Source organism: Sphaerodactylus townsendi, linkage group LG10, assembly GCF_021028975.2.
Source record: "Sphaerodactylus townsendi isolate TG3544 linkage group LG10, MPM_Stown_v2.3, whole genome shotgun sequence".
In the NCBI taxonomy this organism is placed as follows: domain Eukaryota; kingdom Metazoa; phylum Chordata; class Lepidosauria; order Squamata; family Sphaerodactylidae; genus Sphaerodactylus; species Sphaerodactylus townsendi.
The window spans coordinates 1,280,032-1,295,531 of record NC_059434.1 but is presented as its reverse complement, the minus strand read 5'-3'; the positions used below and the strand labels follow the sequence as shown (position 1 = coordinate 1,295,531).

Below are 15,500 nucleotides of genomic sequence, written 5' to 3'. Positions count from 1 at the left end.
CCATGCCAATTTGGCCTCTTCTTTGGTAGCGGCTGATCTAGTGTCATCCATGGCGACTCTAGGCCTCTCTCTTGTTAACACTGGGGGTCCCACTCATCAGAGAGGCCACACTCTGGACCTGATCTTCGTGGCAGGAGTGCATGTGGTTTTATCCTCTGTGGACAGAGTGCTGTGGTCTGACCATTACATTCTAAAGGCCTGAATTGATGCTGCTGTGACCCCATGTCTAGGTGATGGGTGTATTTGGGCCCGCCTGAGAGACTAATGGACCCTGAGCGGTTCCAGGACATCCTGTGGGAAACCCCACCCTCTGGTAACACTCTGGACATGCTGGTAGAGAACTGGGAAACCAGACTCCCTGAAGCAATCGATATTGTCGCTCCAAAACACCCTCTTCTTCACCATGCCAGATCCGCTCCCTGATATAAGGAGGAGCTGTGAAGGATGAGACAGGAGCTGAGACGACTTGAGCGAGTGTGACAGTGGGCTTGTGAGAAAGGGGCAAAATGCTCATATAGGATGCTTATGAGATCCCACGAGAGAGCCATGAAGGAGGGTAAGAGAGTTTACTTTGCTTCCTCCATTGCTATGGCAAGCTCAAGCCCGACGCAATTATTTGGACGCTTACAACCTCCTCTGTAGGTCCCAAGTCTAGGGAATTGGCATTTAGCTATGAGGCATTTGTGAGCCATTTTGCAGATAAAGTCTTGTCCCTCCCCCAGGCCCTTCCTGCCTTGATTGATACAATAAAGGAACTGGAGACCCCTTTGTCATCTTCTGGTCCTTGCTTGGACCACTTCAGCCTGCTCGGCCCCACTGATGTGGACAGGACTCTGGCGGCTGTAAGATCTACCACTTGTCCTTTTGATCCATGCCCTTCCTGGCTGGTGAAAGCCAGCAGGGAGGTGCTTTGGGGCTACCTCTTGAATATTGTCAATAGCTCCCTTGAGAAAGGATTTTTTCCTGGTCGCCTTAAAGAGGCAGTGGTCCATCCACTCCTGAAATCTCAGTTGGATCCATTAGATCTGACCAATTACTGCCCAGTCTCGAATCTTTCGTTTCTGGGTAAGGTAATTGAGCGAGCAGTGGCGGATCAGCTCCAGAGGTTCCTGGCTGATGTGAAAGTTTTGGTTCCCTTCCAGTCCGGTTTCCGCGCTGGCCATGGGACTGAGTACTGGTTGCTGTCATGGACAAACTCCGGCTTCAATTTGGACCAAGGTGGTTCAGCGCTGCTAGTGTTGTTGGATCTCACCGCAGCGTTCGATATGGTGGATTATGACATTTTGGTCCACCACCTCGCCAAGGTCAGGATCTGTGGGACAGTCTTGTGCTGGCTGACCTCGTTTCTCCAAGATCAGGGATGGCAGGTAACTTCGGGGGGAGAGAACACCAGGCGTCATCCCATGATTTGTGGGGTATCGCAGGGGGCGATACTCTCCCTGTTGCTTTTTAACATCTACATGCTTCCCTGGCCGGATTAGTTTGGAGTTTTAATTTATCAAGGTGAATAGTTACTTTCATAACACCACTTTTCTGCTTTTGTAACACTTTGTAATTCACTTTTGGATATTATCATATTACATGCTTTTGAATTATTTTAACTTTACTGTTCTTTTCTAAATATAGAATATATTCCTCTCAGGTTTTCTGGAATTTCTCCCAAGATAGGTCTTTTATTTTTGTAGATAGCTTGTCAAGTTGTAGATATTCAGTTACCTGAAGCATCCATTCATCTATTGCCGGAGGGTGATTTTTCTCCAGGTTTTTGCAGTCTTCATCCTGCCTGCAGTAGACATATACAAAAATAAGTCTATGTTAAGATTCCAATTTTTTCCATTGGAGAACATGAGGAAGGGCTCAGACTTTTTTATGCTATACATTTGGAATATATGAAATTATTCATAAGGCCCAGTTTTTCTTGCTAAAAGACTGAAAAAAAAGTTGTTTAGGGAGAATCTTTTCTGGGCTTCTGCAGCTGTAGTTGATGAATGCTTCCTGTTCCTCCTTACTATAGACCAAAGCCATAGTTGGTAACTATGTTGGGGAAGTAGCTGTCCCCAAAACAACTCTTTCCGCATAATAACATCTATGAATACTACATGCAAAACCTAGCAAGCTTGACATTAATTTTTGGTATCTACCATATAATTCAGTTATGAAGACATCCCTCATGGGTGCTTTGTGAGAAATGTATCCCTAAATTAACACACAAGTAAATACTTTATGGTTTTAGCAATAGCATTATCAACAGAGCTTTCCTTAGCAGGCTATTTTGCTGAAAACGGGAAAGAGTGGGAACAAGAAGAGATTTAAACTGTACCCAACAGCTGTCAAAAGAGGCCAGCGAGCCAGGTTGTTTCAAAGCAGCTACCACACTTGGCTCCATTGGAAGCAGTGCCTTAGAAATCTTGAGAATTTACACTAACCATGCAAAGAACACTTTTTCTGTAAAGTGTCATCAAGTCGCAATCGAGTTATGGCATCCCTGTAGCATTTTCCAGGCAAGAGATGGATAGAGGTGGTTTGCAGTTGTTTTGCTCTGGGTAGTGACTCCAGGCTCCGTTGGTTGTATACCAGTGATAGCGAACCTTTTCAAGATAGAGTGCCCAAATTGCAACCCAAAACCCACTTATTTATCACAAAGTGCCAACATGGCAATTTAACCTGAATACTGAGGTTTTGTTTTGAAAAAATGGTTGGCTCTGAGACGTGCATTACTTGGGAGTAAGCTTGGTGGTAATCGGTGGCTTTGCTTTGAAGCAACCATGCAACTCTTCCAATGGGTGAATCATGACCCTAGGAGGGTTTACTCAGAAGCAAGCCCCATTGCCAGCAACCAAGCTTACTCCCAGGTAAAGGATTGAGCTTTAGTTCTTCGCATGAAAATCAGTGGGGTTTAACAGCGCTTAACAGGGTTACCTATACTGCTTCCCCAAAACTAGGTCTTAGGTTTAATGCTAATAATCTACCCCAGTGGCCCAGGCCACCCTAGATGTGTGTGTGTGTGGGGGAGTGACTCTGTTTGCGCATGCCCACAGAGAGGGCTCTGAGTGCAACCTCTGGCACCCATGCCATAGGTTCACCACCACTGTTGTATACTGTCCAAATGCTAAGCAGGGTCAACCCTGCTTAGCTTCTGAGATTTGAAGAGATCAGGTTAGCCTAGGCCATCCAGGTCACGCTAGAGCAAACATAAAAAGCTTTCAGAACTTACCGAGAACCTCAAAAGTACTCAGTGTTTCAGAGACAGGAAATATGAGCTGGAGAGAATGCACAGGCTTCCCCTACACCCCTTTCAACAAGAAGAACTAAGCAGAATTGTCACTTCATCTGCCACGAATGCTCTGCCTGGGTCCTAGTGCCTGCACATGACTCCTTTCATTGTCTGCTTGGGGGATCAGATTGTTTTATGATCTTCTGGGGGGTTTGTCTGTTTTTGTAGTGATAGCTGTTATAAAACATATTACTGTGCTACATTACTAGCTGCCTTTGGGGCTATGAAAGCTGAGAAATATGGAATATAAATGCTTTAAAATAAGTAATTCTGGTAGGACGAGAAATATGATTGCATTGTTGAATTGAAAAGGCAGTTAAAATGTTTGTTTCCTTACTAGTTAAGGAAATATGTTACAGAACGCAACTAGCAATGTTATCTACAGGTGGCCTATTTTATTCAAATGGTTAGTTTCCCTGAAAGATGCATGGACAGTGGTGTGTAGTTTAAATTATTACCATCAATCACAGGATCAATTCCTCATGACTGTAGGAGCAATCCCTTTTTTCTCAGGAATTTTAATTCTTGTGGCACAATGTAAATTTATCAGTTAATATAAAAGGATTAAACTCAGGTAATGAAGGAAATAAGTAAGACAGTCCCGTGGCTGAGCTTAAGATTGCTGCTACCCTGATCTGCATGCTGATCTTCTACATTCTACCAGCAGTAGTCATAGCTGTAGTAAAAAAGAACACTCTCCACACAAACGACAGCCATTCCCACAAAGTGTGTGTGTGTGTGTGTGTGTGTATTAAAATGTGTGAACAAACATGTGGCTTGTCACTGGACACACGTGCTTGAGTGGACTGCTGTGCATGGACTTTTTGACCTTTTGTGCTTGTAACACAGTTGTTGTATGGAGCGTGTTGTGTCAGCCTGTTTGGATTTGATTCCATGTGTCTTGCTTGGTTGCAGAGGACTTGTAAGCACAGGCAATGCCTGTATACAATAAATGAACAGTTTGGTTTCAATGGGCTGTGTATGTACAAGCAAGATATGAGGAGAAGAGCTGGCTCAAACAGGTTGGGGGCGGTGTGCGAAAAGAAGTGATCTCGTGCAATTCACTGAATTTTCTTTTAAAAATCAGGAAAATTCTAAGATCAAAAACACTTCAGTTCATGAGAAGAGTTAAAGTGCTGGCAGATTCCCTAATCCAATATTAAGTATGAACCTGGGGCCAGAGATGTTTATCTTCTACCATGTAAGAACTTGTACAGTCACGTGTAGTGGGCAGTTGCCCAGCTATGTTTGCCTGCCTCTTCCTATCAACAGGAGTTTTCTCCTCCTAGAAAGGGAATGGAGGTGGTGCCTTGCATGGCCCCCTTCATGCTCTGCCCCAGATCCATTTGCTGTGGTTTGGATACAGATTGGGTTCCCGGGGCATTTGTTGTGTCCTGTGCTTTTGAAGTCCTTCTGCTTCACAGTTCTAGGCGAAAAACTTCTTTTCTATACCTGGATAAATTTGGCATTTGAGGCACGATGCAGTATTGCTGATGCTTACAGAGTCAGTCCATAGGGTGGAGATGGAGCCTGGGTCTCCAAAAACAGTTCCAGAAATCTGATTGACAAGCCGAATGAAAAACTTTTCATGTTTGAATTCTCTACTTTGCTTGCCATTTTTTTGTTTTTATCTGCCTTTTTGTTTTTTTTGCTTTTTCCCCTTGGAGGCAGTGAAAGTGGTCGGAGTACGCCAAGCTTATCCACGTACTCAGACAGCAAATCTTCGCCATCTTTCTATCCTCAAGCTCCTAGGCATTTTCATGTTCCAGGTAGGCATCCATTGCAGTTACTGTCATCTGTGCATGCATCAGTGGGGTGGATCAGCAATGTAACAAGCCCCCAAAGTTTGAATGCTACTATTAGTTGCGTATTTATGTTCAGTTTACGTAGTTTAATTGCCATCAGCTAACAACTCATTTGTAGGCCATCAAATTGTTGTCTCAGTGGGAACAAGTGAAACTTTGGGGAGCCCCATAGGAAGTTCTTTTTAGTATTGCTTTTTATTGTTAAAAAGTGATTTGGTGAGCAGCTTCTACTTGCATTCGGAGTTGTGGGAACTGAAGATAAATGACATATTTTAGCTTCTTGCTTACTCTTTGGCCTTTTTTTCTTTCCTTTTCTTCAGACACTGGAGTAAAAGATAACATCTATAGGAAGCCCCCTATCTACAAACAGCATGGTACAGTCTGCTCCCCCCAGTCCTTTCATGTACCCATCCATGTGATCATTTCCCTGTGAATGAGTGGCAGCTTTTTGTTATCTTTTAACTGTATGACGGTTCCCATGGAGTAAGACATGTGCAGGCAGAAAGGTTTTTATACTCCTGCATGGCATTATTAGCACTCCCAACATCTGTCCTGCACCCTTTGCATTCTGCATTCTTTTTGCAACATCTGTACATTGTGTGACTTACCGCGGGCAAAAGATCTGTGTTCTCCTCTGTTCTTTCCCATTCTGTTCAATCGGGGCCTTTTCTGCTTGCCTGACAGAAGGATTACAAGGAGTTCTTGTTGAGCACCTTCCATTAAAATTCAGCAGGGGATCATCGATGCAACAGCACATCCACCCACAGGAGCAGGTTGTGGGGTGTGTGTGTGTGTGTGGGTGTGGAGATTTGTCAGCTCCCTCTCTGAAGATATGCAGAGCCTTCTCTGGGGCATGTTTCTGTCAGCCCTTGTTAGGTCATTTCCAACCTCCTTGGTAATTTAATCTTCTGATTTCTCTTAGTAGCTCCATCAGGATCCCAAAGTCTCCTTTGGCATCCTCAGTCAAATTTGCTGAGAACCAGCTGGGCACACAGGATGCCAGAGATAGACTGGGCATAAAAAAAAGGTCTGCAGTTCTTGGGACAGGAAACTGGGCATGGGAGGAGCCCTCGCAGAACAAGAAGTTACAGAAGTGGAGGTGTGCAAAACAAAGATATAACGGGCATTGCTTGGTGGCTTGATTTATTTAATTGCCTCATTTCAACAGGTTGTTTCATTTTGTGCCCAAGTCAGGCAGGCTTTATTTCAGTCGTGGTTAGTTTTTCCAAGAGTCTCCTGTTAGTTTCAAAGGGAAAATTTCAGTTCATTGCAACATTTTTATTTATTTGCAGAATCATATGAAATTTATAGGAATTGAGTCCCTCTGTGGAGAGTCATCCCTGTCATTTCCATCCCAAGGGGTGCTCAGAGACGAGGGCATCAAATTTAATAATTTAAAAATGCTTCTGCTGGTCCAGCCTGTTTTTGTTTGTGGCCAATTTTGTGTGAAACTCCCAGGAGAGGCAGAGATGTTCCCAGGGAAGAGGCCTGCAACATTTCAGAGCAAGAGGCGCAAGGGATCAGGAGTTATTTCAAAAATTACATATTTATTTACTACATTTATATCCCACCCTTCTTCCAGGATGAGAGTTCAGAGCAGTAGACACCATTCCCTCCATTTTATTCTCAAAAGAACCCTGTGATGGAGGTTAGGCTGGCCCAGAGTCACTCAAGGTGCTTCCGTGGCATACTGGAGTCTCGAACCCTGCGCATCCCAGATCCTAATCTAGTACTTGGACCTCTATACAAAACTGGCTGTCACTATTCTCTGGTTAGCCAATTGAGTTTGTAGCATTCTGTTCGTCTTCATGGTTCCTCTGTGCAGCTCTGCGTTGGGGGAGTGCTCTTGCGCAGGCTTGCCTCTGAGGTAGAAAGCTTGTTTCTGTTCTGTCGCTTTAAGAGCACTCGCTCCCCCTCCAAGCAGCGTGTCCAAGGGAAGGGGGTGAGTGTCCCCTCAGTTCTTCTTTCGCTCTGTTGTGAGCCGGTTCTGGGCCTTTAGTCATGGTCGAACCAAAGAGGGACTCTGCTCTTTTTCAGGAAGAGTGATACCTGTAGCACAAAGCTGGCAAAGGGTGAGTGAAACCCACCTTCTATCCACATGTAAGGCCTTCCTGTCCCTTACTCCCAGAGCAAGACAAGGTAGGAAAGAATGGCGAAATCATCCCCTTCTGCCCTCTGGGTGCCAGCTGGCACCTCAGCCTTTTTGTTGCTGCCCCTCGCTAGAGCTGTTTCCAAACCTACAGCTAAGAAAGCAAAAAAGAAGAAGCGAGTGGACTAGCATGGGGGGGAAGAAGAGGCCACTGTCAAGAGATCATGGGATGCCAGCCCCCCTCCCCCCCCCTGCTCTCCATCCAGATCTCAAGGGCTGTCATCCCAGCCCAGAGGCAGGAGCCCATCCAGGAGATCGATCAGTTCTGGTTTTGTGGAACCAAGGCACTCAGTGTCCCTGGCTCAGTCGGTTCTGAAGCACCACCGCCGCTCCCTGGATCCGAGGAAAAGGGGTCAGGACTGACACTCATCCAAAAGACCACCTTGTTGCTCACAGATGCCTTCTCCCAAACACCGTTGCACAGCTTCCCCGTCAGCCTCCGTTGCCTCGGCAGCCACTGGCTCCAGGCAGTACTTTAGGTTTTGATGTGGGAGCTAATCCTGTGAATACACCATTGGGCATTGCCACGCCCTCGAGGATATTGACAAAATGCATGGATGTAGTGGTGGCATTTTGGGCAGCTAGGGGTTGTACCATCTTCCCTAGCTTGATTATTGGCTTCTTACAACACAATTAAAGGAGGCTCTCACAACAAATGTATCTCACCATTGCTACTTTGGAGATCTAGGCCTCTTCATTAATTATGACAAGTCTTTGCTCTCTCCATCACAGTGAATAAAGCTTATTGGGGTATCTTAGACTTGCTCTCAGCGAGAGCATACCTCCCCCCCCCCCATTATGGTACAGAAGTTCCAGGTGAACAGTTCCAAACCATATGTTCCATTCAGCAGTTGCTGGACCTCTCTTTATGTGACTGATGCAAAATTGATTTCTCTGTAACCGCAATCCCCCTCAGGGATAGCCCCTCTAAGCAGCTGTTGATACTCGATAGGTCACTGCAGTGGTGGCAGCACCAGGAGAATCTGCTACAAGGGGTAGCTTTTGGAGCAGAATGTCACAATGTGTACATCTGCATGGATGCCTCCCTGGCTGGTTGGGCCATCATACCCAAGGCATGTGGACAGTAGCAGAGAGCTCCTGCCATATTAGCATTTTACAGCTCAGAGCTTCAAGGTTTGCCCTTGTCTCATTCACTGGGATGCTGTTGGGCAATAGAAACCTGATCGAGACAGACAACACCTCAGCAAGGCCGTGTGTTGCCAAGCAGCCTCTACCCACCTGTGGAACTGGGCAATCCAGCACCAAGCAGTGTTGTGTCAAGCTCCCTTTTTCAGACAATAACTCACTTGACGCATTCAAGGATTTTATTGACGATCAGAAGAGTTAACCGAGTGAAAGACTGTTCTGACAAGTTCCCGCCAGAACAGTTGATAATATGTTCCAGTGTATCCCTACCCCCATGTGAATCCAGACGGTGCAGACAGTAGCAGAATTCCATTCTCAGAACTTCACACAGCTAGCAGGACCTCAAGGTCAGAGTTGATAAGCAGGTGCAAATATCTCAAAGCAAAAGATGCAGTCCCCACAGCTCCCCCTGCCAACCGAAACAGCATCCTGACATGTTGTCCACAATACCCAATACAAATAGCAGGAGAGACCAGTATACAGCAGACTTGCTGAGCTGGGAGTTCCTTCCTCATCAACATTAGACTGATCCTATCTCGCAGATCACTTCTACACGTGGGGTCACCCCCACATAGATCTATATGCTTCTGACAAGAACAGGAAGTGCCAGCTGTAGTGTTCATGAACAGTTATAGGGAAGGGCTCCCTGGGTGACACATTCCAGTTCTACTGGAATGGCCGGATGTTTCTCATCTTCTACTCTGTCGCCCTGTTGGCCGGGGTTATAGCAAATGTACAGATGGACAGAGTCTGGCCCATAGTTGTTACACCCTGTTAGAACCCAAGGTTCCTCATACTCAGATCCCTAGGAGGAAGGCACACTTACTCCTTCTCCCCAGCCCCACAGTTGCTGATTGTGAGGATCAGCCACAATTTAACAGCCGAGCTGATCCTGTCATAGAGGTGTGACCTCAAAGGATCCAGGATGTGCTCTTTTCTTCTAATAAGCCATCCACAAGGAAGTCGGTGGGAAAAATTCATCCGAAGAAGGAGTTGTGGCTGAATGCTGCTCGCTGACATCTGTTTCTGAGTTTTTGTAATATTTGAAAGATATAAAAGGCCTATCTACCACCTCATCAAAGTCTATCTGTCAGCAATCTCGGCATTTCATATTGGTTTTGGTTCCTTTTCAGCCCCCCCCCCCCAAAAACCCCCACAGATTTCTCAGAGGCCTCTACCACAATGGAACTTGACATTAGTCTGCTCAAGGCTCATGGGTAGGCTCTCAGGGCTTTGTGCAAACTAGGTCTGCTGTCATATAAAATAGCTTTTCCAGTTGCAATAACGTCTTCTAGGAGGGTGGGCAATTTAAGGGCTTTGCACTGTTTCACCAAATTCCATAGTGATAAAGTGGTCCTTTGTACAAGATTGTCACTCTTGGGCCAGGACATTGTGCTGCGGGTATTCTTCTCAAACCCCTCCAGACAGCCTGAGCAATTCCTGAGCAATTCCTTTACACTCTGGACCTGCGGATGGCCCTTCTGTCCTCCATTCAGCACACACAGCCATTCTGTAGAAATGACAATTTCTTGGTCTGCTTCACAGGCATGCACAGAGGTTGCAAGGTTATGACGCAGAGTTTGTCAAAGAGGGTCATAGAAGCATACAGTTGGAAGAGACCCCAAGGGCCATCAAGTCCAACCCCCTGCCATACAGGAACACAGAATCAAACCACTCCTGACAAATGGCCATCCAGCCTCTGTTTAAAAACCTCCGAAGAAGGAGACTCCACCACACTCCAAGGTAGTGCATTCCACTGCCAAACAGCCCTGACAATCAGGAAGTTCTTCTTAATGTTTAGGTGGAATCTCTTTTCCTTCACCTTGAACCCATTACCCCTGGTCCAAGTCTCTGGAGCAGCAGAAAACAAGCTTGCTCCCTCTTCGACATGACATCCCTTCATATATCTGAACATGGCTATTATGTTGCCTCTTAACCTTCTCTTCACCAAACTAAACATACCCAGCTCCCTATGTCACTCCTCATAGGGCATAGAGAGACTTAGGGAGCTAAGGCCATTCCCAAGATCTACACTGTTGCCGTAGTTGAGTGCCCTCAAGGGGTCTGCACACATACACTCAACAAGGGCACAAGCTGCTTCCTCTGCCTGAGTGGCCAATGTGGCCATTGATGACATCTGCCATGCAGCCATGTGGTCATGCTCATCAACCTTCATGATGCTGTTGATGTCAACTCTCAAGGAGAGGCAGCTGTCGGGAGAGCATTCCTGCAGGCAATGTTCAAATGACAGCCTTGTGCCCTCTACCAAGCTGGGGAAGCTTGCTAATCTCCCAATGCGGGACTGCACAGAAGAACCGAGCAGGTGAAAAATAGTGTTGCTCTTATCTGTGTAACCATGGTTCATTGAGTGGACCTCTGTGCATGCACGCATGCCCTCCCTCTTCCCCACTATGGGCTGCGATTCAGGCAGCGCATGCCAGTGCAATTCTCTGTAATATTTATTTAGCCATGGTGGCAATGGGAGAACTGAGGGGATGTGCTCCTCCCACTCCCTTTTCCACATTGCTTTTAGGTGGGGAAGCTCTTAAAGTAACAGAACAGAAATAAGATTTCTGTTCTCAGAAGCAGGCCTTTGGATGCACAGCCCCCAACGTGTGCCTGCACAGAAGTCCACTTGATAAACCACTATTACATAGGTAAGTGCAATATTGATCTTCTGTGGAACTGTGGGTAATACATATTAGTATATAAACCGAGAATCTTTTTTTTTAATTTGGTCTCCAGATACAGAAGATAGGTGTCAGATCCTCAATGATTGAAACAACACCTTGTAGGGAACAGAGGTTTATTTGACCAGAGGACAGCTTGGAAAAGCCAGAATTGACTTTTCCCCATGCAAACAGCCGTATATTAAATGAGGAACCTCTTCCCCCACCCCCATGTGAACAGACACAGAAATATGTAGACCAGCAATTCTCAACCTGTGGGTCGTGACCCCTTTGGGGGTCGAACGACCCTTTCACAGGGGTTGCCTAAGACTCTGTATCAGCGTTCCCCATCTGTAAAATGGATAAATGTTAGTGTTGGGGGTCACCACAACATGAGGAACTGTATTAAAGGGTCGCGGCATTAGGAAGGTTGAGAACCACAGATGTAGACAGTTTTGATAAGAGCAAGTATCCGTTGGAGCTGACCTTGGCCAGCACCTGGTGGTGAAAACAGCTAGAAACAGTCACATAATATGTAATGCCCATCCCCCAAAGCAGCAAGCAGCTCCCAGCACCCACTAGGCATCCTGACAGTAGGCTAAAGACACACAGGCTGAAGAGATTTGACTCAATTAATAAAAAGTAATCAGTGGTTCTGTGGCAAACATATAATTTACAAGGGTCTCAAATTTGTTACACCTGGATCCATTCAGAGAACCATAAAAGAACATCTTCATGATGATGAAGTTGCAGACCCCTTGGGATATGAACCAGATATTGGAAATAATTTTATTTATCGTTTTTGACTTGGTAGGATAACCTGATGTTGTCAGATGTTTCGTTGTGCATGCACAATGGCAATAAATGCTTCTTATCTTATCTCAGAAGCTAAGCAGGGTCAGCCCATGTTAGTACTTGGGTAGGAGATCGCCAAGGAAGTCCAGGGTCATTATACAGAGGAAGGGCAATGGCCAATCATCTCTAGCCGTGAAAACCATATGGGGTCGTCATAAATCAGTTGCGATTTGACATTTTTTTAAAAAAGTAGTGACATGCTAAACAGTTGGTTTATGCCTCCTGTGACCAAGAATGTGATCAGCCCTGCTGGATCAAACCAGTGGCCTACCAAGTCCAGCATCCTCTTCACACAGTGGACAATTGGATGCCCCTGGAAAGCATATAAGAATGAAGCCTTTTCCTGTTGTTGGCATCCAGCTCTGACGTCTGGAGGGTAAAGCCTCTGAGAAAGGAATTTCCAAATAGCAATTGGCGGACCGCTCTTCCACAAGTGTGTCTAATTCCCTTTGAAAGCAGTAAAACTAGTGGCTACCACCAAACCACACAGTGGCAGATTCCACTGGCTGGTTGCTGCTGGAGTAACAGAGTACTTCATTTTGCTTGTGTGGACTCTACTGCCCACAAACTAAGCCCTAATATAACATCTGCATTTTCTATTACTGCCGCACATTTTCATGGAACTACCCAGCTACCAGAGCCAGATCTAGAGGGGCAGCTGCCCCAGGCAGCAGGCAGAGGGAGAAGCAGTAGCCGGTCAGAGGCTGTGGCTGCCTGCCGGGCTACTCCGCATACCGTGCCCCAGCCTGAACACACAACTTGCTGGGAAGCAGCACAAGTCCCAGGAATTAGGAGGTGTGGGCTCAGAGACCTAAAAAGAGGTCCCGGGGCTTCATCTTGGACAGGGGCAGTGTGAAGGCTGCTGGGGGTCTCAGCTTTGCCCCAGTCCTTTTGCAGCCCACAGAATGGGCACTCCCTGCGCCTTGCAACCTGCAACTATCCTCCTATAGGTCCAGCAGCCTAATTGATTGACTGTTGTACATCTTTTATCTTTTCCAGCTCGTTCAGGAATAGTTCTATGCGCAGATCAGTTTCCCTCTCTGCTTTAGAATCCATAGGTGGGAGGGGAAGAAACAAACTGGGGGAGGACCTGTCAGGAGGAATCTGCCCTCCATAATAGAGTTTGTTTCGTGCCCATTGATTCCCCATCCCATTTGTACCCCATCTTCTTTCCTCCGTGTGTTTCATGTATCAATGCAGACCAACTTAAAAAGGAGATAACTAGATAATGACCCAATGTATGCAAGTGGTGCCAGTGCATTCTGACTGCATGATGTGCATCGAGATTCTGTCTCTGCCACTAGCCTTCCCTCCAACCCAGGAGGCGCTACCGTGAACAAATCCTCGCTTGCAAGAGTGCGCACCCATTCTCTGACTGGGCCGTGAAAAAGGACCTGGTGGTTTTCCTCTGCCTCGTGCCTACATCTTCTGGCTTCCTCCTGCTCCATATAGGGTGGACAGAATGCATATTTCTACACCATCTGGAAACCCCAAATGTTTAGCCTGCTTCATTTCCGTATATTTTTCTGGTCATCGTTCAATATCTTGTTCTGAAATAGAGAGTTTTGCAGAATTTTAAAACTTTATTTTTGACCTCAACTAAACTATTAGATTCAGGTGTTTTCCAACTGGCAAAAGGCTCATGAGGTTCCATCTGCTGCTGCTGCTGCTACCAAGCTTCCACATTGCAGGATTTCCCGTGTTTTCCATGCTCCCAATTTCCCAGCAATGGCTATTCTACCAACAGTCGTCACTGAGATTTTTTCAGTTAAAAAAAACAAAAACAAATCAGCAATTGAGTATTGCTATAATGCTTTAAAAATATGTAAATCACATTATGTTATTTCCAATTTTAAAAAGATAAAGGAAGTCTCTGGCTCATTTAGTGGTAAAGATATGGAGAGAAAGGCATATCTGCACAATGAAAAGGACTTGAGACCTACTCTTTTAAACAAGTGGAATATGGTAAATTAAAGGAACCCAGTAAACTAATTGTTATGATGTCATAATGATATAACAATATGCTAATTTTTTAAAAGTTCCGATTGTAGGGGTGTTCTGGGGACTGGAGGACCCGCCCACACTGCAGCCATTGAGACTTTCCTGCAATCTGTCCCAAAACTTTGCATGAAAAGTGTTTTAGGAAAGATTGGAGAAAAGCCAGGGAAGAAGGCGTCAGTGCTGGGGAGCAGGAACACAGCACTCTAGCCTAGCATAGGAATGTAGAAACCCTAGCATGTAGAAAAGGGTTTCCATTCCCAAACAAAATGGCTGGGCTTTTAATATTTAAAAGGATGTATCTGGGGGACAGAGTGTATAATAAGATATAAATTCAATACATCTAGAAACCAAGGCACATCATGGTAAAGTAAGTTCTGTATTTAAGAAATAGGTCAGTTCAAGAGTACAGTATTGCTCCTTCCAGTGAGAAATCAAACCCAGTGTTGGCTACAAGGCAGTTTAACAGAATCGGAATCCTGCAGGCAATGTTTATTTTAAGTAAACGTACTTCTTCAACTTCCTGTGCCTGATAGAATGCTGGGCAAAAGGACTTTTCTGCCATCATTTTCATTTCTGAAGTCAAAATGTAATTATTCATAAATGATAGATAATATAATATAAAAATGTAAATATTCATTAACAGTTCATAGAGGTCAACACAATTTATTCTGTTTAAAAGAGTTGTTGATTATATGATTATGTATATTAAATATGTTGATTATATAAAGAAAAATATGTATATACGGTAATATACTTTGCCATCCCCAGTTCCAAGATCCTTACAACCTCCACTAATTCTGTATATTAAGAGTGGAATTATTATTTTGGATAAATGAGCTTCAATTTTCACACACTAATATTAAACATAATTTGCCTCATTGCTGCCCACTTACCCAGTTTGGAAGAATCCTTTGAGGAATTCTTCACAATCTGCATTGGTTCGTACCATCCGAATTAATTTGGTGTCACCTGCATAAACGGCAAGCTCTCCTGGATTCCAGATCTTTTACAAACCGATTAAATAGCATCAGTCCCAATACTGAGTCCTGCAAGACTCTACCACTTCTCTCCCCGTTACAAGAATCTCCATTTACTCCTGCTATTCAAATTGTAAACTTATTCTTAGATGGAATCAAATTGATTCAGTGTGTTGAGAGCCAACATGGTCCAGAGGTTAAGAGTGGTGGACTCTAATCCGGATAACCCAGTTTAGTTCCCCACTCCTCCACATGAATGGCTGACTCTTATCTGTTTCCTTGCTCTTACGCTGCTGCGTGACCTTGGACTAGTCACAGTTCTTTCTGAACTCTCTCAGCCCCACCTGCCCAACAAAGTGTCTGTTGTGGGGAGAGGAGGGGAAGGAATTTGTAAGCTGCTCTGAGACTCCTTATGGCTGAGAAAAGCAGGGTATAAATCCAGGCGCTGCTGCTTCTTCTTTGTTTATTTGATGGTTTCTAAAACAAACACTGTGGAGGAAGAAAACAAGTACTTAGTTTTTTCCTCATTTTAGGATAAGTACACAACTCCAGAACCATGTTCCCCCCAAAAAGCAAGTCATCGATAAAATGATGCCTACTGCTTAATTACTATGAATTGAATTT

At 45.0% G+C, this 15,500-nt stretch overlaps 1 protein-coding gene across 7 annotated transcripts in view; it reads left to right on the top strand.

The window, feature by feature from the left end:
- ABLIM2 (actin binding LIM protein family member 2) overlaps positions 1 to 15,500 on the top strand; it is a 139,415-nt gene that overhangs the window by 85,835 nt on the left and 38,080 nt on the right. For 5 of the 7 annotated variants that reach the window (XR_007245639.1, XM_048509726.1, XM_048509725.1 and 2 more), the window contains 2 exons: positions 4,942 to 5,043; positions 5,400 to 5,453. The exons of the other annotated variants lie outside the window; for them this stretch is intronic. Coding sequence is in view for 4 of the 5 variants with exons in the window: in XM_048509726.1 (XP_048365683.1) it covers positions 4,942 to 5,043; positions 5,400 to 5,453 (156 nt within the window). In the remaining variant the exon portion in view is untranslated. The remainder of the gene's footprint in view (positions 1 to 4,941; positions 5,044 to 5,399; positions 5,454 to 15,500) is intronic. 7 annotated transcript variants of the gene reach the window in all.